The following is a 21,032-nucleotide window of genomic DNA, read 5'->3' as shown; positions in this document are numbered from 1 at the left end:
GCTTGCCGAAGATTTCGAATGAGTTCTTCTGGGGTTGTCTATTTTGGGGGTTGTTTAATCTCCCGTTTCACCACGTGCGACTGCTCGTCTTCCATTCCTGATTGAATCACCCCTGCAACTCGACAACGGGACGGAACTTTGGACCGCCGTCGAGTCTATCCCCATGAACTTGCAATCCGCCTCCATCACACTGATCAAGGTTCAGAGATGAGGATGCTATTCTCAGCCTGCAAGCCGATGGGAATATCTGAATTCGGTCGGTGACACTGAATGTCAAAGAGGCTCACAGTCAGCTTGGCCGCACCTCTCGCGCCACTGCATGGCACAAGGCAACTCGGACTCCCGCCCCGGCTAGTACGTTGATCCATAGGCGTTGAGTGTCGCTGAGCCGATCATTTGCGCTCTTGACCTCGGCAAACATAACCTCTCCTTTTCGGTGATCACTGTCGTTACCGTCTGCTGGCGGCCCATCTTTGCCTGTTCGCCAGAGAATCAGGTCTGGCACGCCTCCCGCACGAGCCTTGTACTCCTGTGCCATAACCTTGCATATGGCAGCAAGCGCGCCACCATCGAAGCAGGCCACCAACTCGGCCAAGTTCTCAATATCGAAATCCCAGTTCAACCCCACGACGCAGGTCCGACGCTCGTGTTCCCGCTCATGGACCTCGCGGAGTATCCGTTCGGCGTTTCCGTTGGCAATTTCCACGAGCCGATGGTTGATCTGGCTTGCACGAGCCGAGTAGAAAGTGTCGGTATGTAGATCGAGCGGGCAAGTCTGGAACGGCGTCTGGAAGACATTTGGGACATAAAGGAAGAGGACGTCGAAGAACAGGTACGCAAAGATCGTTCGTAAGATGCCGCCCTCGCTGTGATAACCCTTCCAACCTTGACTGCGGTAGTACGAGAGGCACATCTCCTCAACGCTGACATGTAGAAGTTGGCCATCCTCGCCGCAGTCGCCTAGCTCGTCGAGCCATATCGTTTTTGTGTTTAGACTGCGACCTGTGTTTCCCTTGGCATCAGGCTCCTCCCGTACGATCTGAATACCTTGCACGGTGTGCTCTTCTGGTTCGCGCAACTTGACATGCCCGAAGTCATGCTGCAGGCGGCGAGGAACGCGCAGTTTCTTTTCGAGCTTGACCAGACGCTTCTGTAAGTCGTAGTGGTAAATGAGATGGCAATCGCGGTCTTCAAGAGCCGTCTCGCAGGTAATCACAGCGATGCGCTGCCAGTGTTTCTTGCGAGTCTCGGGGTCAGCCGAAACAGGATCAACATCCGCTACCCACATGTAACGCTCTTCGAGCAGCGCCTTGCGTTGGTACCAAGCCCCGCGGCGAGCGGGGTGAAACAATCGCTGGTTGAGAAGCTCGGTGAGCAACTCGTGTTCTTCCCTGTACCTGTGCAGACGGCCGAGGGCGTGGGCCGCCTTGTGCGCAATCCGAGTAAAGGCGTGGCCAGCGTTGAACCGGCGCAAGTAGCCTCCTTCACCGAACTCATACACGTGGTTTTCTCGGTCGTTCTCTTCCCGAATCAGCTCTCTCCAGCGAGGCGCAATACTCTGAAACACCTCGAGCACCTTGCGGAGCCCTTCCTCTCCGGGGGGTCCGTTGAACTCGAGGATCTGATCAACCTCATATTCCTTCCTCATGGAGAACTCAAACTCCACAAGATGTTGCCGGGATGGGAAGATGTTCGCCGATCGACACGCAATGTATTCTGGGTAGTTTCTCCTCGCCATCTTGGCCAGTATAATGGTTGTTAGTGACTTCTCAGTCCACTCGGTTGATCGGTAAAAGACCAAATGGACCCGCTCAAACAACTTGAAGACTGGTTCTGACAGCCTGATCATCGGCCCCGTTATGGCCAGGATCTTCTTTAAGAAGTGAGTGTTTCGGTTCGGGTCTTGGCCTCCCAAACTATCCCCAGAATCTGCCGAACCGTTCGTGCTAGATCGGCGGACACCGACAGCCACAAGGCCAATTTGTCGGGCACTCATGCGGCAAAAGGCCTTTGTAAGCTCGGCCTTGTTCTTGCCCTGGACTTTGGCCTCCTTGGCGAGCCCTCTGAGCTCGTCAAGGGTCAAGAGCGAGACCGCTTCCTCAATGGTGTTGATGCATGATTCGGAGTCATCCGCAAAGCGGTAGGTGTCGTGCAAGTGGGAACCTCGCGAGACTTCGTCGTCGCCGTCCGATTGAGCCTTGACATCACGAGGCAATGACCGAAACTCGAGGAGACGGCCAATGGCTGAAGACATGTCTGAGATGTCACTGTGATAATCCAGGCGTTCGACGCGATGCCATAAGGCAGTCTTGCGCAGGAACAAGCGTACATACCTGAGCGTGTCAGATAGCGCCCTCACAAGAATGGGCGGGCTGTCTCACAGGTACTGAGCTTCGTAGCCCAAGCTCCGCCAGTGCTCAAAAACAGATTTTTCTTTTGCGTCAAAGAGGTGAGACTCGTCTTCTAAAACGGTGTCCAGGGCTAGATTGAATGCGTCGACATAGATGGAGCTCCTTCCTCGAACCCACTGCTTGGTGCCTATCCTGGCCGAAGCGGCCTCTGCGTCGTTCTGGGAGATCTGGGACCCGCACAAAACCTCATACTCTTCGACAGCTTTCTCGCCGGTTGCTACCGCGGGAAGGGAACTCTCGAAGGCTGTCTGATGCCTCGGCTCGGAGGCGTGGTGATCGCTCAGCTCCGGATCTAACGTTGACTCATCCGAACCAGACGACTCCTTGAGGAGCAACAGGTCCCCGTCAATCTCAGTGATTGAGTCCGGGGTTGGCTCTGTGTCTTCGGCATCGCTGTCCTTGACCTCGCCAATGCGAGCCTTCTTCTTCAGCGGTTCGGAGGCTTGCCGCCCGTTGGAATCGATTATTGCAGTGTTTGCTGGAGAAAGATTTTGAGTGCGTTTGGATCTTTGGATGAAGCGATCCATTTCCAGGACAAGGAAAGACTGATTCGGCCGACCATGATGGTGTGCCCAAACGCGTCGAGGGAAATTGGGTCCCTGTTTCTCCAGGCAGAAACCGAGAGAAGAAGGAAGCGTGACAACGTTCCTCCTCCCGGCATATTCAACGCGAAATCCCGTGATTTGGCGTCCCTAAGTGGGGCCCAGCGGGAGGGAGACTTCGACTTCAAGTTGAACTTGCATTTGTGTTGTGAATTCAATCCATGCTCTGAATACGGATTGCACACCGTTGAACATGTCAGAACCGCCAGCTCCGCAGACAATTCCGGCCATGGACAACTCAGCTGCTCAGCCGGGAGCAGTTAATGGCACGCTCGCCGAAGCCAACGACATCTCTATGACCGATGCCCCTTCGCAAGCAACTGTACGTCTCCCTTTGAGCTAGCTTGCTCACCCGATCTTGCAGAGTTACTCTCCACTCTCCGTACAAAGAAGTTCTCCCTCCTGGACATTTTAGAAAGTGTCTCTGACAATCAGCTTGAACTCTTATCACCCGTCGCCGTCGCACAGACAACACAACCATCTCAACCACAACCACAACCGCAACAACCACCGCTCTCGGCAACACCAACGCCGACAACAACGACAACGACAACGACAACAACAGCGCGCGTTCCGACACCGGTGCCCGCACCAGCTCAGCAGCAGCAGCAGCAGCAGCCGCCGCCGCAACAACAACAATCCACATCCCGCGCCGCCTCGCAGCATCCGGACCCCGCCACAACAGGCCCCGCTACCGGGACAGGCACGGCGGGCTTCACCATGCCGGCCGAAGCCGCGCCTCATGGCGCGCCCGTGCGTCAGTACATCAACAGCAAGATCACAGGGGTGCTGCTGGAGGGGATGAAGATTGTCGCGCGAGAACAGTAAGTTTCATACGTGCGCGCGCACACGGAATTTGAGAATTCTGCCGACCTCACCCGGTGCATCTTGGGCGTCTGCTTTCAGTCTACCGGGATGATGAGATGGAGAGAGATATGGCCGGAACGAGTGCTAATACTTGTGTGATACAACACAGGCCAAAAGATCCGTTGCGGGTGTTGGGGGAGTATTTGCTACAGCGGAGCAGAGAGTTGGAGGGGAAGGACGGGAGCACATAGGGTACAACATAGCAAGCTAAAGAAATGGGGGAAGGGCCTCGGGATGGACGGAGAATAAGGGCATCATGAGCTCTAGGTGTTCACTTGGCAAACTGATGGGGAAGTGTCCCGTGACATGGGAAGAGGGTGGTAGGTCTTGCGAAAAGCTCAGGGACGACAATGAGATACCATATCACGCATGAGTCAATGGCGAATGGAGGAGTAATGCATTGCATTTGTATCCTCTATCGTCATCGCCGATCGGGCCTCGTGCTTCTGATGCAGGAGGACAGCAAAAATACCCTGCGTCCGTTGCAGTGGTACAGAAATGCCATTTCTCTTGTCATTCCCCAACGCTAATGGCCCGGGCCATATTTGCGGGCGACAGCACAGCGGCCAAAAGCTGCGGACAATGAGGTCGCCCGTTTGCTCCGATTCACCACGAACCCTCCTCTCGACTCGACATGGGGGAGTATCCCGTTTAGGCGACCAGGGTGCTGGCCGTCGACGACTCGTACTTCCAGGTGGGGGGGAGGACACCGACGGTCTTGTAGTAGCGGGCCAGACGGTGGATACGAGACTCGATGAGAATGAGGCGGAACTTGGAGTCCTTGTCCTTGCGGTTACGCTCAAGGTGCTTGCGGACAGCGACAGCCTGAATCAAGTCAGCGAATGAACTTTAGTACCGGACAAAGGCGCGAGACCCACACCGCACTCCCCGGTAGGAGGGGCGGGTGGTCGGTGACAGCTCGTACCTTCTTGATGAGCATGTACAGGTCCTCCGGGATATCGGGAGCAAGGCCTGTTCACACAATCTCTCTGTCAGCCTGATGACCAAACAGAGGCATAATCCATCTCTTGAGTCCCATCCTTCCCCGTGTCCGCAACAGCAGTCCCGCTCGAGCACTCCGCAGCGTACGGCTGTTCTGCTCTCGAGCCGGGGTATCGTCGCACATGAACGTTGGCGGACCACGTTTTTTTTGCTCTTGTTCTCTCTCTTTTTCCCCGGGGTTGAAAACAGGCCGCTCAGTCCATACCGTTGCTCTTCAGGATCCGCAGAATCTTGTTACCTATTGTCGCACCGTCAGCACCAACCGTCCGTCCGTTCCCAATTCCCGCATGCGGCCTAAAGACTCAATGCAAAACGTACCGGTCACGACCTTGACCTGGGCAATACCGTGCGAGTCACGGAGAATGACACCGATCTGGGAGGGAGTCGCGCCCTTCTTGGCCAGCTTGCAGATCTGGTCGACAACCTGCTCAGGGGTGGTCTTGAGCCACGACGGCGGGTTGCGCGAGTAGGGGATGGCGGAGCCAGAGATACCCTTGCCCTTGCTGTGAAGACGACCCATGGTGACTGGTTGTTGTTGTGGTGTCGGAGACGGCGGTTAGTTTGTCGAGTGAGTCGCTGGCTGGTCGGAGAGGTGCGAACAAAATTTCCCCAAATCTGCTTCGAAGATCGAGATTCTGTGGGCGGAGAAATTGGCTAGGGCCGATCTGTGATTGGACACTGCAAGAGAAAATTCACGTGACTAAGGACGTGACTATCACCCACTTGCCAAGATTTCGCTGTGGTGGGGCTTTGTTGCTGGGTTAAAGGTGGGAATTTTTTCAAGCAGAACCTCGCGCTTCCTGGGACCTCATGAACTTGAACTGCATCGAGCTTTGTTGCACGCTGGCTCGAGTTTTCCCGAGACAGGCAGGCTCTTTGCGTAAAGCCAGTATATGATCATTGCGATTCAATGTACAAGACACTGTTCAAGGTCTAGCAGGTAAGCAATCAGCACCTGACTTCTTCCGCAAGCCACTTCCCTGATGATCAACAACCTTTCACTTTATTCTGGTACCTCTTATGTTAGAGCCCTTCCGGGTTCAATGAATGAACTGGACTTCTGATTTGGCATCAACCTCTTGTGTTTTTTTTTTCACTCAGACGTGTTGGCACATCTAACGCGGTTATAGGTCGATTAGCCTCGCAACCCTCCGTAGGTTACCGATGCAGCACGCAGTAGCTACAGATCTTCATCGTTAGATGGCAAACAATAAACAAGTACCAGCTCAGCTCCAACGATTCCCGGTGAACTGTCTCTCCGCGAAGTGCTTAGTTCTGATGACCTCCAGTGTCCCGTGTTGCAGCGCAAGCCGACTCCGGCTGCTCATCATTGTTAATTGTACACGTTGCCTTGCTCCATACCACGACGCCTCCAGATATCGATTTGATAGCTTTCCGCATCCATAGAACCAAGCCAAGGGGATGTAGCATGGCTCGGTCCAACGCTTCACCATCCAGCCAGAGTGGCTCCCATCATAATCTCCTCGAGTCTTTCACATCCCTTCGCTCACTCACTCGCAACTACCAAGCATTCACATCAAAATTCTCCTGCTCAAAGTCAGCCACTTGAGAATCAGTCAAAGCGGACATGAGGGGTATAACAGTGTTACCTCTGGAAAGTATGTTGTGACGACGGTGCGATCCGCAAACTTCCTGCCCGCCAATGCCCGCAGCGCCTTGGTCGCGGATTCAGCAGTCTCATACTTGATGTAGATCTTCCCGACGCCTGCAGACTGCCTGCTACCGCCGACTGGCCGAGGAATCTTGAGGGAAAGGATCTTGCCAAACTTCTGGCACTCCTCCTGGACGTCTTCACGGATTTCTGTCACGAACACACAGGTCAGCAAGATCAAGAACGGATGTGTCTGGTAACTTATGGTGCGGTGAACCTTCGTAATCATCGTTATCCATCAGCTCCTCCGGCGTCACCATGTTCAGCAACTGCAGCACCCGGCTGCCGCCCGCATCCGCCGACATGGTGCCGGCAAGCATGGACATGGCGTTAACGCCCATCTCGCCGGAGACCTGGGTGATACCGATGCTGGCCTTCTGGACCTTGAGCGCGCGCTCGCCGAGCATCATGTTGTTGAGGCCCTGGACGGCAACGTTGGTGGCACTGGGGTCGGCGTACTCGAGGAACGCGATACCCTGAAGCTGTTAGTCCGATGAAAGGCGAGATGAGTACGCAGAAGAAAAGAAGCCTACCCGTGACTCCTGCGTGCCATTATCCTTGACCAGGACGAACGACTTGAGCTTGCCGAAGCTCACCAACAACTCCATGACCTGGTCATCCGTCAGATAGAGCGGCAGGTTGGTCACGCTGATCTTGTTGGGACTGTCGAGCACCACGCTCGAGGGCGTGTCGGAGTCTGGGTCGTAGTTGGGGTCCTCGACAACCGCGGGCACGATGTAGTCCTTGGGCCGGCGGAGATGCAGACCCTGAGTGGCCGCGCCGTTTCCGTTGGCTGCATCGGCGTCTTCTGCCTCCATCGTGATGCCATCCAGCGCCAGCGCCACCGTTGCATCCGTGTTATGCCTGAACTCGAGCATGGCGAAGGAGCGATCGGGCGCGATGTGCGCTTGCAGGCATGGATCTGCCGTCTCGATGACGTTCAGGCCGTTAAGCTGAAGGTTGAAGAAATTGACGAGGCTCTCCTCGGTGGCTGACGGGGGAAGGTTCGAAACAATCAGACGTTTGCTCTGGCGGGAATTGGTCGGCTTGAGGGCAGCGCTATTGACGGCACCGCCGGGGTGGTTCATGAAGGCCTGCAGCTTGGTTGGGTCCATCGCCTGCTGCCGCGGCGCGCCCGGGAGGGGGAACATGCCGGAGAGCTTGGCTTGCTCGGCCGTGACATTGTCATATCCCGGCGGCTTAATATCCCACTGAGTCAAACGCCGCTTCCGTTCGAGGATGGGAACCACGTCGGTGAGGTCCGGGGTCGGCTCGCGCTGCTTGGGGGGAGGCGACACGCTACGCCGCCGATCACGGTCCCTCGCGTAGTCCCGATCACGCCTACTACCTCCTCCTCGCCTGTCATCGTACAGATCCCGATCCGCGCGACGGTCGCGCCTATCGTCGTCATCGCGCCGGCTCCTGGCCCCGCGGTCGCCCCTGTCACGATCCCACTCCCTGTCACTCCGGTCGCCTCCCCGGCGGTCTCGTGCAGAATATCGATCCTCGCGCTCCCGGTCGCGGTGGCTTCGGCTGGAGGAGTAGGCGTCGATATCGCCGTCGTCGCGGCGCGACCGACCGCTGCGGTAGTCGGGGGAACGTGACCTTCTGCGTCCGCCGCCGCGGTCTCGGGTATCGCCTCGGTCGCGCCTGTCGTCGCGGTCTCTCCTGGAAGACTAATATACATGCCTCCGTCAGCTTCAACGCATGGTGCAAGGGGATAGGATATGAGGGCCGACTGACTGGATAGTCGCGAGATGAGCTGTGGCGGCCGCTATCTGTATCGCGTCAGTTAGCATCAATTCGGGTATTATGCCGTTAGGTTTGTATGCGCACCTCTAGAGGAGTAAGAGTCTCCGTTCATTGTGGCTGCTGTTCTGTGGCCGCTCAAATTTGATGCGATACTTTGAGTGGCAGATAGAGTCTGGTCCCAGGAACGTGACCAAGGGCATTGGCGAGCAACTTGGCGTTCGACTTCATCGCGAGGCTGGAACTTTTTTTGGGGCGAGAATGCGGGTTGCTTGGCTGCGCCAGTCCGGTTTGGGTTAGCGCCGTAGTCAGTTCATGCCTGGAATTGGAAGTCACTCTCTGCTGCTTGCCAGTCTTACAGAGTACAGAACCTCTCTCAAAACCATTGGACCCTATTCCTGCCGCTACTCTCAATTCTCAGGTATCCTCGAGCTCTGAGAAGTCGCTTTTGGCAGTAATTGTCTCTCGTTATGTTGAACATGGTTTTTTTCCCTTTCCACCCTTACACTCGTTTATGACTTCACTTGACCGCTCTCTCTCTGCGCACTTTTCCATATCTCTCCATGGGAGCCATAGTAACGGATTGGCGAAAGCTGCCTCTCAGTCTCACTGAGCTGTGCATCGAGACGACACTCCGCTGCGGACGTATGTAGTACACATTTTTTTTTTTACTGAGTGTTTATGTCCTGCTCTAGCCCCTTCCTTAGAATCTTCCTGGCGAATCCGGTAATGGGAAAGCCAAATCGCATTGACATGCTCTTGGTATCGCAGAGTCGTTCCGATGGCGCAAAATAAATGAACAATGGTAAGAACGAGGCCCCATTGCCCCCTACTTTGAGCCCTAGCGCTGAATTACCACACCAGGCACTGCGTACTGCAAGGTCGCTTGATCTCGCTCAAGCAGGATTCGGAACACCTGCACTATCGAGTAATATGGCCGAAGCCAGCTAACCGCCTTCTCACCCCCCCCTCCTCTGTTCCTTCGGCATCGCCATCGCCATTGTCCACCATGGGGACGGCAGGCGAAGATTCCAAAGAGGATGACACGGCGTCACTCTTGCACAGTTACTTTGCTCTCTCGCTTTCGTTATCTTCACTCTACCAGCAATGGGCTGCCTCAGACGCCAACTTTGCTCGTCGGGCACCCGCCTTTACCGGCATTCGCATTCTCAATCAAGACGCCTGGGAGGCCCTGGTGGCCTTCATCTGCAGCAGCAACAACAACATCTCGCGCATCAGCCAGATGGTGCAAAAGCTCTGTATTCACTACGGCCCCTACATCGGAACTGTCGAAGGCGAACCCTTCCATGACTTCCCGGCCCCGGAAGCCCTATCGGGCAGCCAAGTGGAAGCCCATCTTCGCCAGCTCGGCTTTGGCTACCGTGCGAAGTATATTGCTGAAACAGCCCGCATCATTGCCTCCGAGAAACCCAGAGACTGGCTGCTGCAGCTTCGAAACCCCGCCTGTCCGGCCCTTGGCACGGCTATCAACACTACGACGGCGGCAGTCGGCAAGACCAAGGACTCAGACCTAGGCGGCAGCGCCCCGGCACCACAAGGGCCGTCGTCATCGCCGTCTCAGCTGCCAACCTACCGCGCAGCCCACGAAGCCCTCCTCACCCTGCCGGGCGTTGGTCCCAAAGTGGCAGACTGCGTCTGCCTGATGGGTCTGGGCTGGGGCGAGGCCGTACCGATCGACACGCATGTATGGCAGATTGCACAGCGCGATTACGGCTTCGGCAAGAAGCTGAGCAAGAGCAAGACGTTCAGCAAGGCCATGTACGACGCCGTCGGCGATCACTTCCGCGCCGTCTGGGGGCCGCACGCCGGCTGGGCACAGAGCGTGCTGTTCACGGCGAACCTGAGATCTTTTGCCGGCCAGGCTGCTGCCGGGGCCACTGGCGGTTTTGAGATTAAGAAGAAGGAAGAGGTGGCGGTCGCAGGAGGGGAGGAAAGAGGAGGAGAGGACCTGGCAGACATGACCGTAGACGCGGTGGCGATTGTCAAGGTTGAGGAGGGGCGTGAGAAAACGGGTGCAGTGGTGGACGGGCACGCAATCGGTCGAAGAAGCAGGAAAAGAAAAGTGACCACCGTGGTACAAGTTTCCGAGGTTAACGGAGGTCATGTACAGGCTGTAGAGGTGAGCATCTCAACGCGGAGGAGAACGAGTAAGAGGATCAAACCTGCAGGCAGGTAATGGCACCGCATCGATCCAAGGCAAACGACAGGCTGCTCAGCTTGTCTCCGTCCCTGTCGAGTGAAACAGAGGATCCAGCAACAGCGCGCCGACAACATGTCCTTGGAGGAAGGAGAAGAAAGAAACCAGAGCAATATCCATCACTAACCTTAGCCATGCACGAGTCCCTTGGCTCACCATGCGCGCGAAAAAGGGTTGTAACGTCATGTACATTCGAATGCCGGGAGAGCGGCGGCATCAATCTTCTCAGCTGCTCTTTCGATCGTATATCTTTTCCATTAATCGTTGAAGAAGCACCATACCCTTCGTCCCAGTTTGGCAACACGTCAAGTGCCGTTTTCTTCTCCAGATTTAACCCACACTGCAATATGAAACAGCCGGCAGACGTCTTCTGAGGCCATAAGCTCCCTTTCCCGCTCGATCCCGAGTCTACTCAACAGCTCACAGCGATGACATGGCGTCCTGGCCGTCGCATTATTCGTGTATCTCCAGAGAGATTTCACACGAACGACAAGGGCAGAGACTCGGCAAGTGCTCTCAATGCGTTTTTGGACAATGATTATTAGGGCTCCGGATCGAGGTGCTACAGGCGAGGACGGTCCCTGCCCCTGCTTGACTGGGGCGCAGAGGGCAGGCAGTAAGATGCCGGCGGTGCTCATGAGAAATCGTCTTGATTCATAGTCTCGTGCTGCTGCTGTCTCCGGCGTAATGCTGTCTCCGGCGTAAGGATGACGGTGCCGCGCAAATCGTTGACTGGTGCTGATCTAGTCGTCCCAACGGTCCCCGGTACGGGATAGATCAGTGGTCCGTCTTTCTCGCTTAGGCGGCCGTGACCCCCGAACATCGAGAAAGTCAAACAACCAGCCGTATGACTCTTTTATCCGGTTTGCAAAAAAAACGTCGCCGCTTCCCGCCATTCGGCCGTCTCGCTGCTTTTGCTCGAGGTAAGCCGTTACCGAGCCATGGCATTTGTTCTTCGGTCTACGGTTGTGAGTCGAATACTGTGACACGGGGCAGCCCCGTGGAGAGAAAAATATATATTTTTTTTTTTTTGGGGGGGGGGGGAAGGGGGGAGCGAATGAGCATGCTGCCCGGTGAAGTTGACAAGAGACCGTCAACTTGAAGCGGTGGTGAACTGGAGACACAATATCTGGGTGCTCGAGCAACCAGGGGATCGCCGACTGAAAGTTTGCCGAACCAAATTATGGTATGTGATTCACACCCATCGGCTTACCACACTTTCTGCTCCCATCTGGTCAACAATCCTACATTCCACTCCTTAAACTTCCGCTCCTTGGACGGCAAGAGCCCGCTGCTGTGTTCCAGATGCCGGATAACGTCACCGATAGCCTGGGCTGGAATGTTTATTTCTTGAGAGTCGCAGGTGACGGCTTCCAGCATCTTGTTGGCTTCCTCCAGAGACAAATTCCGGTAGAGCAGTTTGATGGCTGGTATGCGCCGCGCGGTCTCACTTGAAGAGTACACAATGCTGCTGTTGAGCACCCAGATGTGGAGAGCGCTATCTGGGCCTGTCTTTCCATCTGCCTCGCGGGAGGGTTCGTCTAATGGCGTTATCAGAGACTTGGACGACCCGGACCTGGCGATCGTGGAAATGAGAGTCGCTGCAAGGCACTCGGGGATGCTGGGTGCGGTACCCGAGGCAGACTTGCAGGAGACCTGCCACTTGAGCAACGTAACTGCAGAGGTCCGGAAGTTGAAAAACCCTAGCTGGGCATTGCAGGACGTGCAAAAGATGTTTAGGCTGCGTATTTTATTCGCTGAAAGGGTGCTCAACGAGAGACCCCGTCTATCCGTTGTACCTTGGTCATAGGTTGACAAGGAGAACTAAACACAAGATAACACGATCAGCCACTGACTGACCGGGATTGCATATACTAGAGCTCGCGCGTGCGCATATGTCCCTCCAATAATCCCCGAGCATTCTGGACTGCTGAATGGTCCGGCGAAGGCGCGGAGGGCCGACATCCTACCAGAGGAATCGACCCGTCTCCATAAGAGAGGGTCGAAACCAACCAGCAGCCTGCATTGACAGGAAGATGTGCCTTATTTTTGTCAATATGGGGCATCTGTATCGGTATCCACGCCATGGAGGCGAAGTACGCCGGCTTGGCTACCTTCTTGATGCCCAAACATGAAGACAACCTCGGGTAGCGTGGAACGGAAGGGCGCCATGACATATCCGGCAACAGCAACTTACCGTCAAGGGCTGGCAGTCCGTCTCATCAAAGAGGAGTGTCGTCAGGTCGACGAACCCGACACCCTTCTGAGCTGAGATGGAGGAGGAAGCGCCGTAGCCCCTCGCGGCGAGACTCTCATCGCCAGCCTTTCCGGTTTTCCCATCATGGTTTTGGTTGTGGTGGTGGTGGTGGTGACCGTGATCGGGTTTGTGGCAGTGCCAAAACTCCATCATCTCAGCCCAGTTCTCGCTGGGAAGATCCTTCCAAACCTTGACGGACCCAGGGCGGACAAGATTGGTCGCGCATTGTCTGCAATCAACCCCGGATCCGGCGTCCAGGTCTGTCGCCGACCAAGGCGTGTAGTCCGCTTGGTTGGCTGACGGAAGCGACGGCGCATCGAGAGGCAGCCGCCATTCAAGCGATGTGCTGCCGCACTGTTTGTTCTGTATAGGGAGGACTACGCCCCCAAGAGATGCCTTTCCGGGGAGCCTTAGAACACAGGTGCTGCTGCGATGTCTGAGCTCGACCGTCTGGCAGTCGGCCGAGACGGCGACCCGGGTCGATGAGTCACAAGGTGAAGGAAGCGTTACTGCTAATGAGATTTGGCGGATGTTGGCGAGCAGCTCAGCATAAAGAGCACAATCGGCGGACGGCATTGTTCCGTTGATCTCTGGAGCTTGGTCAAACTGAAGGCATGCTTCCTGAAGGATGCGGTTCAGCGAAAAGGGGAAAAAAAAAATAAAATCTCAGTTGGCTCCGGCAACAAATCTGCCGGACTCCTTGAATTCAAGTTTATGTTCAGTTCAGGCAGGAGCAACGCGTGCTTTGACCGACCTCGAGCTTTTGAATGTGGTCGAGAGAGGTCGAAACCTGCTTACATAACCCCTCAATTGCCCACCCTCGCGCCAAGTCTCTTGGCATGGCAGCCTTAACTCGCCGCCAAAAATCTCAACCGCCAAAACTACGGCGCGGCTCCACCGCCCACGCCCCTTCGCTTCAAGCTTCATTCAGCTTCGACATCTGCATTCCATCCGCTTCGTCTCAGCCATCGTCCATCCCTCACGTTGCCATCGACTCCCAACCGCCAAGACCTGCGACTATCTGATCTAGATACGCTCTCTTTGGCCACCGCATCCGCAATCCGCATCCGCTATCCGCATCCGCAACAGCGACACGGGACGATCGAATTAGTTTCTGGCGAATGGGATGACCGCAACACCGAGCGGGCAGCAGCACCATGTCGGACGCGGAATTTGAGCAGATCCGGAAGCTGCAGGCCGAGCGCAACGCCGCCGCCGCAAAGAAGGGTTCTCGGACCTTTGACCCGGCCAACCAGCGTGCCGATACCTCCACCAAAGCCAAGCTGAACGAAGCTTGGGATACGGATCTGTACGATCGCGAAAATGGGGGTGATAAGTTCGCCGGCTACCACCGCACCCTCCCCGTTGCGGGCGAGGACGGTGACGAGGAGATGCCCGATGCCGACAACTCGCGTCGCCTAGTCGGCCAGTACACCGCCACGCGCGCCCAGATCGACGAGTTCGCTCGTGGCAACGGCGTCGAGGAGGAAGACCCGCTGGCTGGCCGCGGCGAGCGCAGCAACCGCATCACCGACCGTGAGACCGACTATCAGAAACGCCGCTTCGACCGAGCCCTGACGCCGACGCGCGCGGATCCTTTTGCTGTCGCCCAGGACGGCGCGGCCGAGGGCGAGACCTACCGCGCTATCATGGAGCGCCGCGAGCTCGAACGAGAGGAGGAGCGTGTGCGTCGCGCCATCGAGCAGAAGATGAAGGAAGGGCCGGTCGAGGAGCACAAGCCGACGCTCAAGGATTCGGCGGATAAGGAAAACGGGGATGCGGCATCCACCGAGGCCGCGGCCGGGCGGAAGCGCAAGAAGAGGTGGGACGTCTCCTCCACCGAAACAACCGGGGAGGCTGCGCCAGCACCGGCCGAGCCCAAGAAGAAGTCGCGGTGGGATCAGGCGCCTTCGGTCCCCGTCATTGGCGCTGCGCCGGGGGCGGAGCCCAAGAAGAAGTCGAGGTGGGATCAGGCTCCGTCCGCGACGCCCATTGGCAACGTGGGCCTGGCTACTCCGATGCACCCGTCCCAGGTGCCCGTGCTTCCCGCCGCATTCGGCTCTGACGCGTCGAGCCGGTACATGCCGCTCAGCGACGAGGAGCTCGACGCGATGCTTCCCGGTCCTGAAGAGGGCTACAAGATCCTCGAACCCCCGCCGGGCTATGCGCCGGTACGGGCTCCTGCGCACAAGCTGGTAACGGCACCGACGCCGGCGACGGGGTTCATGATGCAGGATCCTAGCAGCGGGCGCATCACCGGCCAACAGATACCCAAGGAGATCCCTGGCGTCGGTGACCTGCAGTTTTTCAAGCCCGAAGACATGGCATACTTTGGAAAGCTCACCGACGGGGCCAACGAGGACGAGCTCAGCGTCGAAGAGCTCAAGGAGCGGAAGATCATGCGTCTCCTGCTCAAGGTCAAGAACGGCACGCCCCCGATGAGGAAGACGGCCCTCCGGCAGCTCACGGATAACGCGCGCAACTTCGGTGCCGGACCCCTCTTCAACCAGATCCTCCCGCTTCTCATGGAGAAGACGCTCGAGGACCAGGAGCGCCACCTGCTCGTCAAGGTCATCGACCGGATCTTGTACAAGCTGGACGACATGGTCCGGCCCTACGTGCACAAGATCCTGGTGGTCATCGAACCGCTGCTCATCGACCAGGATTACTACGCCCGGGTCGAGGGTCGCGAGATCATCTCCAACCTTGCCAAAGCCGCGGGCCTTGCCACCATGATCAGTGTCATGCGGCCCGATATCGACCACGTGGACGAATACGTCCGGAATACCACCGCTCGGGCATTCGCCGTCGTCGCCTCTGCTCTGGGCATTCCCGCCCTCCTCCCCTTCCTCCGGGCTGTCTGCCGTAGCAAGAAGTCATGGCAGGCGCGCCATACCGGCGTCAAGATCGTGCAGCAGATTCCCATCCTGATGGGCTGCGCCGTCTTGCCCCATCTGAAGCAGCTCGTGGACTGCATCGGGCCCAACCTCAACGACGAACAGACAAAGGTGCGGACGGTGACCAGCCTGGCCATCGCCGCCCTGGCCGAAGCTTCGAACCCGTACGGCATCGAGAGTTTCGACGACATCCTCAACCCGTTATGGACCGGCGCCCGGAAGCAGCGGGGCAAGGGCCTGGCCGGCTTCCTGAAGGCGGTGGGCTACATCATCCCCCTGATGGACGAAGACTACGCAAACTACTACACCAGCCAGATCATGGAGATCCTCCTCCGAGAGTTTTCCTCGCCCGACGAGGAGATGAAGAAGGTCGTCTTGAAGGTCATCTCGCAGTGTGCGGCGACCGACGGCGTCACGGCCGGCTATCTGAAGGAACACGTCCTGGACGAGTTCTTCAAGAGCTTCTGGGTGCGGCGGATGGCCCTCGACAAGCGCAACTACAGGCAAGTAGTCGAGACGACGGTGGACATTGGCCAGAAGGTCGGCGTCAGCGAGATCCTCGAGAGGATCGTGGGCAACCTCAAGGACGAGAGCGAGGCCTACCGCAAGATGACGGTCGAGACGGTCGAGAAGCTGGTGGCCTCGCTCGGCGCGGCCGACATTGGCGAGCGGCTGGAGGAGCGGCTGATCGACGGGATCCTGCATGCCTTCCAGGAGCAGAGCGTCGAAGACATCGTCATGCTCAACGGGTTCGGCTCCGTCGTCAACGCGCTCGGCACCCGCTGCAAGCCGTACCTCCCCCAGATCGTCAGCACGATCCTCTGGCGCCTCAACAACAAGTCGCCCACGGTCCGGCAGCAGGCGGCCGACCTCGTCTCGCGGATCGCCATGGTCATGAAGCAGTGCGGCGAGGACGCGCTCATGGGCAAGCTGGGCGTCGTGCTGTACGAGTACCTCGGCGAGGAGTACCCGGAGGTGCTCGGCTCCATCCTCGGCGCCCTCCGGTCCATCGTCACCGTCGTCGGCATCAGCCAGATGCAGCCGCCCATCAAGGATCTCCTCCCGCGCCTCACGCCCATCCTCCGGAACCGGCACGAGAAGGTGCAGGAGAACACGATCGACCTCGTCGGGCGCATCGCCGACCGCGGCCCGGAGAGCGTCAACGCGCGCGAGTGGATGCGCATCTGCTTCGAGCTGCTCGACATGCTCAAGGCGCACAAGAAGGGCATCCGGCGCGCGGCCAACAACACGTTCGGCTTCATCGCCAAGGCCATCGGCCCGCAGGACGTGCTCGCGACGCTGCTCAACAACCTGCGGGTGCAGGAGCGCCAGTCGCGCGTCAACACGGCGGTGGCGATCGGCATCGTGGCGGAGACGTGCGCGCCCTTCACGGTGCTGCCGGCGCTGATGAACGAGTACCGCGTGCCGGAGCTGAACGTGCAGAACGGGGTGCTCAAGTCGCTCTCCTTCCTCTTCGAGTACATCGGCGAGATGGCCAAGGACTACGTCTACGCCGTCACCCCGCTGCTCGAGGACGCCCTGATCGACCGCGACCAGGTCCACCGCCAGACGGCCGCCAGCGTCGTCAAGCACATCGCCCTCGGCGTCGTCGGCCTCGGCTGCGAAGACGCCATGGTGCACCTGCTCAACCTGCTCTACCCCAACCTGTTCGAGACCAGCCCCCACGTGATCGACCGCATCGTCGAGGCCATCGAGGCCGTCCGCATGGCCGTCGGCCCGGGCCTGGTGCTCAACTACGTCTGGGCCGGCCTCTTCCACCCGGCCAGGAAGGTGCGCACGCCCTACTGGCGGCTGTATAATGACGCGTACGTCTGGGGCGCCGATGCCATGGTGCCCTATTACCCGAACCTGACGGAGGAAGGTATCGATCGGACGGAGCTGGCTATCGTGCTCTAGAACGTTGTTCGATGGTTGGGGTCGCGCGCAGTGTTAGGGGGGGCGGAATGGCCGGGATCCGGTCGGGATGGGATGCGTCTAAAACAGAGCAAGCAGGCAGGCAGGCAGGAAATATCAGTTTATCTTTTTTTTCTTTCTTTCTTTGTGTGTTTGGGTGCGTGTTGCTACGTCCTGAAGTATTAATTGTGCGCGCTGTGTGTGTTTGGGTTCGGATTGCAAAAGGCTCAAGACGTGTGTGTATATTCCTTCCCATTATCAAGAGAGAGCTGTATATGATGATGTCTTGGATAATTAAGGAGTTGGGTTTCTTGTTTACACTCTGACGCTGTTTCTTTATCTTCCTGAACTTCCAAGCTCTGCGCCGCCAGGGGCAAACCACTCGCGTTCGTGAAAAAACCAGGATTGACAGAGACATGTGGTTTCTTGTTAGAAACCCGAAAGCTGTTCGGCTGGTGTATTACCCCTAGTCTACACCACTCGTTCACCACCTGCTTTCGCTGTGGAGGTAGCAAGATCCACTCGAAAGCCCAGACGTGAGGTTGGTCTCGAAGTGTAAGAAGACCGGCCCTGTGGTGGCTCTACTCAGGGGCACCCACCACTCCCACGGTGAGGTGAGCATGCAGGAACCAGGATGGCCAGTCTCGCAAGCGGCCACTGTTTAATCTACCGGAGTTGCTGCTCTTTCCGCCCGCAAGTGTATTATTTCAGAGTAGCATGCTCTCTCCATGAGTCGTAAGTTCCATCATGTTGCCTTTGCCTCCCCCCCCCCCCCCGGCCCCCCGCCGGGACCTTCAGACACGTCAGCATCGACAAGACCACAGGCGCCACAAACTTCTGAGGACACAGAACTTCCGAGAGTAGATTCCCATTCAGATTGCCCTGCATAGTGGCCGCGTCACCGAGGTTATCGAGAACCACAGATCCACCGCCCCGGGTTGCACAAAGCGCGCCGGAAGAGGGGTGCGGTGTTGAATCGCACACGGGACGAATACTAACTCCTTCGCGCCTACTATACTGCACCCAGCGTACCATCAACCACATCGGGCGATGACTGGTCGGCGTGGGCAACAAGGATTTGCAAATGGCCGAGGAATCACACACATACTGTGTATGTCACTGTTCTCCTCGGCCCTACCTATCGCTGGGCAAGAGGAGGGAGGGGGCTTCCTACACTACACTACCTTAAGTTACCGCATGTGCAAGCACCCTCCCCCCGCCTCCAAAGGCGGCGTGATTTAGGATTTAGGGCTTGTTTAGGGCTAAGTAAGCCAGCTGTTGAGGCCACACAGGACAAGGCGAGAAGATGTGCGAGGCGAGACGGGATGTCGGCGACCCAGTCCGTTGGAGGATCCCAAGGAGGGAAGATCGGTGCCCTTCAGGGTAGGTATTTTTCCAAGGTACGGAGCAGTTGTGGATGCAGAGCACGCGGTCATTAGTTACATCACTCCATGCCTTCTTCCGATCGAGATCCAAACTGTCTCGGTGCTTGTGCCCCCGGACCTCGAACCCCTGATCGCGAAACGTTTCCCGAAGCATACCGGGGCACATGCAAAAACTGACACCCTCCCCCTCCTCTCTCCTCTCCCCTTCGCCCAAAGCACGCCGCCGTTGTATTCTCGACGCACAAGCATGTGGTATGTACTGTGTAGTAGTGGTCAGTGGTGTCTGCACATACGAGAAAACCAAGCAGGGGACTCGCGGTTGCCCAGCTGAAGCTGAGCCATTATTGAACTGGTAGTGTACGGAGTATATCCCCGTCGCAACCGAGGACAGGATAAACGCTTTCCGGCCCGTGCTGGCTTTATTTTCCTCTTCCAGTAGGCGCCCAGCACCTCTTGATCCCAAAGCTCATGCCAAGGCAGCGCTTCGATGGTACGCTGCCTTCCCGATCGCGACCCCCTTTTTCTTTTCCACCGTTGTACTGTACGAAAGTACGGAAATACCGATCCACGTGTGGTGGGATGGGGTTGTTGTCGGTTGACAGGTTAGCGTTTTGTGAGTTTGCTGCGTAAGAAGGGGGAGTACGTACTGTGTACAGTCCTCCGTACAGGAGCTACTACGCAGCCCTGGACATCACGCCGGCTTCGGACACGCCGCCGCACCCGCTGTCAAATGTTGCACTCCGCACATGAGGGAGAAGGGGGGGGGGGATATGAAATCGTCGAGGGAGCGAAGTTCTCCCCGCCCCACCCTTGATCGAACCTGGTCGGCCCATGACGAAATGAAAGAACGAAGAGAAAATAAAGAAACCAAAAAAAAAATTTCAAAAAAAAAAAATCAAATATCCTGCTGTGCAGCCAAAGCAGCCACTGCCTTGCCCAACTCCATCTCTGGGCTGCGTCAGTCGCTTGGCTGTTGGCTTGCTTGGGTAAACAGCCGCCCTTCCACACCCCCCCCAACACACCACTCTCAACAACGCTCCGCAAGTAGCGTCGAATTGTGTATTGTATGTGCGTATGTATGTACGGACGTACATACATACGTTACTTTGTACTGCATACATAATACACTATAGTACGTATCCTCACCATGAGTGGCCTCTACCCCCACCCCCCAGGGCCAGCCCAAGAACAGGCGGTGAATGGTAGTGAATCTTGGGTACAATGCTACTGTGTAAGTAGGATGGAGACGGCACAGTACCAATCCATCAAATCAACTTCGATGTTGAATGGTTTTTTTTCTTTTGGGGGGGGGGGGGTTTGCAAGGAGAAGAAGGCGAAAAGAACAAAAAGAAGGAAAAGGGGGAAGGAGCCTCAATGCCCGCCGTGTTACAGAGTCGGCTAGGCAATTTGGCCTCCCTCCGGAGCGAAAACATACTGCAGTACGCTCCAACGGCGTTTGGTGGGTGTCTCCGTACTCTCCAAGCAGCAGAGTACTCTGTACAAGGAGAACTTACAAGCACATCCATAGTGTACGCATCCGTACACTCCTTGCTAGGTTGAACTGGGGAGACCTTCCCCGTTCTGGTTAGGTATGCGATGTGCCGCCGGGCCCCGGGGGGGGGGGGTGGGCGTGGATGGTTCGATGAGGGACCGAACTAACCAAGACGCTTTGGGCTTCGGTGAAGCTGCTGTGTCCATAATGGCGTGCGGAACGACTGGGGCCCTCGAATAGGGGAATTGGAGTAACTAGATGTGGAACCCGAAGACCAAAGGGACCCCTACTGTAGTACACAGTAGTTCAGTCTTCAGTCCGGGTAGATGGCTGCTAAACACCGTCCAAGGCCGAAGAGACCGGGGAAACGCACAGTCTCCGGCCGAGTCTCGCGTGAAACTTGATTGGAGACCTAAGCCGAGACCTTTCAGAAATACGGTTGTGTTTATGGAAAACGATGGTGTTAACAGGCATAGGGGGTAAGGGGGTATCATGCACCGAGAATGCAAGAGGCTATTTGGCAACCAGACCGGCATGGACATTTTGCCATTTGCCTTCAGCGTCGT

General features: G+C 57.0%; 8 protein-coding genes across 8 annotated transcripts; 3 read left to right on the top strand and 5 right to left on the bottom strand.

The window, feature by feature from the left end:
* Positions 1-195: 195 nt before the first annotated feature.
* MYCTH_2297055 (uncharacterized protein) lies at positions 196-2,328 on the bottom strand. Its single transcript, XM_003659651.1, has one exon. It carries the CDS (start codon positions 2,252-2,254, stop codon positions 290-292), a length of 1,965 nt encoding a protein of 654 aa, XP_003659699.1. The 5' UTR covers positions 2,255-2,328; the 3' UTR covers positions 196-289.
* Positions 2,329-2,377: 49 nt separating this feature from the next.
* MYCTH_2123347 (uncharacterized protein) lies at positions 2,378-2,938 on the bottom strand (the record flags this gene model as incomplete). Its single annotated transcript, XM_003659650.1, has 1 exon — positions 2,378-2,938. The coding sequence occupies one exon, from the start codon at positions 2,936-2,938 to the stop codon at positions 2,378-2,380; it is 561 nt and encodes a 186-aa protein (XP_003659698.1).
* Positions 2,939-3,206: 268 nt separating this feature from the next.
* On the top strand, positions 3,207-3,841 carry MYCTH_2115286 (uncharacterized protein; the record flags this gene model as incomplete). Its single annotated transcript, XM_003659649.1, has 2 exons — positions 3,207-3,335; positions 3,482-3,841. The coding sequence occupies 2 exons, from the start codon at positions 3,207-3,209 to the stop codon at positions 3,839-3,841; spliced, it is 489 nt and encodes a 162-aa protein (XP_003659697.1).
* Positions 3,842-4,018: 177 nt separating this feature from the next.
* On the bottom strand, positions 4,019-5,527 carry MYCTH_2297052 (uncharacterized protein). The gene is made up of 4 exons (XM_003659648.1): positions 5,201-5,527; positions 5,088-5,120; positions 4,806-4,852; positions 4,019-4,705 (listed from the first exon to the last, which is right to left on the bottom strand). The coding sequence occupies exons 1-4, from the start codon at positions 5,400-5,402 to the stop codon at positions 4,532-4,534; spliced, it is 456 nt and encodes a 151-aa protein (XP_003659696.1). The 5' UTR covers positions 5,403-5,527; the 3' UTR covers positions 4,019-4,531.
* Positions 5,528-6,346: 819 nt separating this feature from the next.
* Positions 6,347-8,511, bottom strand: MYCTH_2297048 (uncharacterized protein). The gene is made up of 6 exons (XM_003659647.1): positions 8,391-8,511; positions 8,298-8,332; positions 7,088-8,230; positions 6,772-7,030; positions 6,493-6,704; positions 6,347-6,430 (listed from the first exon to the last, which is right to left on the bottom strand). Exons 1-6 carry the CDS (start codon positions 8,416-8,418, stop codon positions 6,404-6,406), a joined length of 1,704 nt encoding a protein of 567 aa, XP_003659695.1. The 5' UTR covers positions 8,419-8,511; the 3' UTR covers positions 6,347-6,403.
* A 107-nt stretch (positions 8,512-8,618) lies between these two features.
* MYCTH_2297044 (uncharacterized protein) lies at positions 8,619-10,663 on the top strand. The gene is made up of 3 exons (XM_003659646.1): positions 8,619-8,948; positions 9,075-9,108; positions 9,168-10,663. Exon 3 carries the CDS (start codon positions 9,313-9,315, stop codon positions 10,498-10,500), a length of 1,188 nt encoding a protein of 395 aa, XP_003659694.1. The 5' UTR covers positions 8,619-8,948; positions 9,075-9,108; positions 9,168-9,312; the 3' UTR covers positions 10,501-10,663.
* Positions 10,664-11,730: 1,067 nt separating this feature from the next.
* Positions 11,731-13,354, bottom strand: MYCTH_2050220 (uncharacterized protein; the record flags this gene model as incomplete). Its single annotated transcript, XM_003659645.1, has 2 exons — positions 11,731-12,228; positions 12,719-13,354. The coding sequence occupies 2 exons, from the start codon at positions 13,352-13,354 to the stop codon at positions 11,731-11,733; spliced, it is 1,134 nt and encodes a 377-aa protein (XP_003659693.1).
* Positions 13,355-13,665: 311 nt separating this feature from the next.
* Positions 13,666-17,976, top strand: MYCTH_2297042 (uncharacterized protein). The gene has a single exon (XM_003659644.1). The coding sequence runs from the start codon at positions 13,936-13,938 to the stop codon at positions 17,590-17,592; it is 3,657 nt and encodes a 1,218-aa protein (XP_003659692.1). The 5' UTR covers positions 13,666-13,935; the 3' UTR covers positions 17,593-17,976.
* Positions 17,977-21,032: the final 3,056 nt, after the last annotated feature.

This window comes from Thermothelomyces thermophilus, chromosome 1, assembly GCF_000226095.1.
Source record: "Thermothelomyces thermophilus ATCC 42464 chromosome 1, complete sequence".
Classification (NCBI taxonomy): domain Eukaryota; kingdom Fungi; phylum Ascomycota; class Sordariomycetes; order Sordariales; family Chaetomiaceae; genus Thermothelomyces; species Thermothelomyces thermophilus.
The sequence above is the reverse complement of the archived record's forward strand: the minus strand, read 5'-3'. Positions and strand labels throughout refer to the sequence as shown.

Bases quoted from the DNA above. Each gene is read 5' to 3' on its own strand.
- MYCTH_2297055 (XM_003659651.1), bottom strand. From the start codon at position 2,254: ATGTCTTCAGCCATTGGCCGTCTCCTCGAGTTTCGGTCATTGCCTCGT.
- MYCTH_2297052 (XM_003659648.1), bottom strand. From the start codon at position 5,402: ATGGGTCGTCTTCACAGCAAGGGCAAGGGTATCTCTGGCTCCGCCATC. The intron at 5,121-5,200 runs GTACGTTTTGCA...GTGCGACAATAG, and splicing joins CCAGGTCAAGGTCGTGACCG to GTAACAAGATTCTGCGGATC. The intron at 4,853-5,087 runs GTATGGACTGAG...TTGTGTGAACAG, and splicing joins GCGGATCCTGAAGAGCAACG to GCCTTGCTCCCGATATCCCG.
- MYCTH_2297048 (XM_003659647.1), bottom strand. From the start codon at position 8,418: ATGAACGGAGACTCTTACTCCTCTAGAG. The intron at 8,231-8,297 runs GTCAGTCGGCCC...CATGTATATTAG, and splicing joins GCTCATCTCGCGACTATCCA to TCTTCCAGGAGAGACCGCGA. The intron at 6,431-6,492 runs GTAACACTGTTA...GACTTTGAGCAG, and splicing joins TCACAACATACTTTCCAGAG to GAGAATTTTGATGTGAATGC.
- MYCTH_2297044 (XM_003659646.1), top strand. From the start codon at position 9,313: ATGGGGACGGCAGGCGAAGATTCCAAAGAGGATGACACGGCGTCACTC.
- MYCTH_2297042 (XM_003659644.1), top strand. From the start codon at position 13,936: ATGTCGGACGCGGAATTTGAGCAGATCCGGAAGCTGCAGGCCGAGCGC.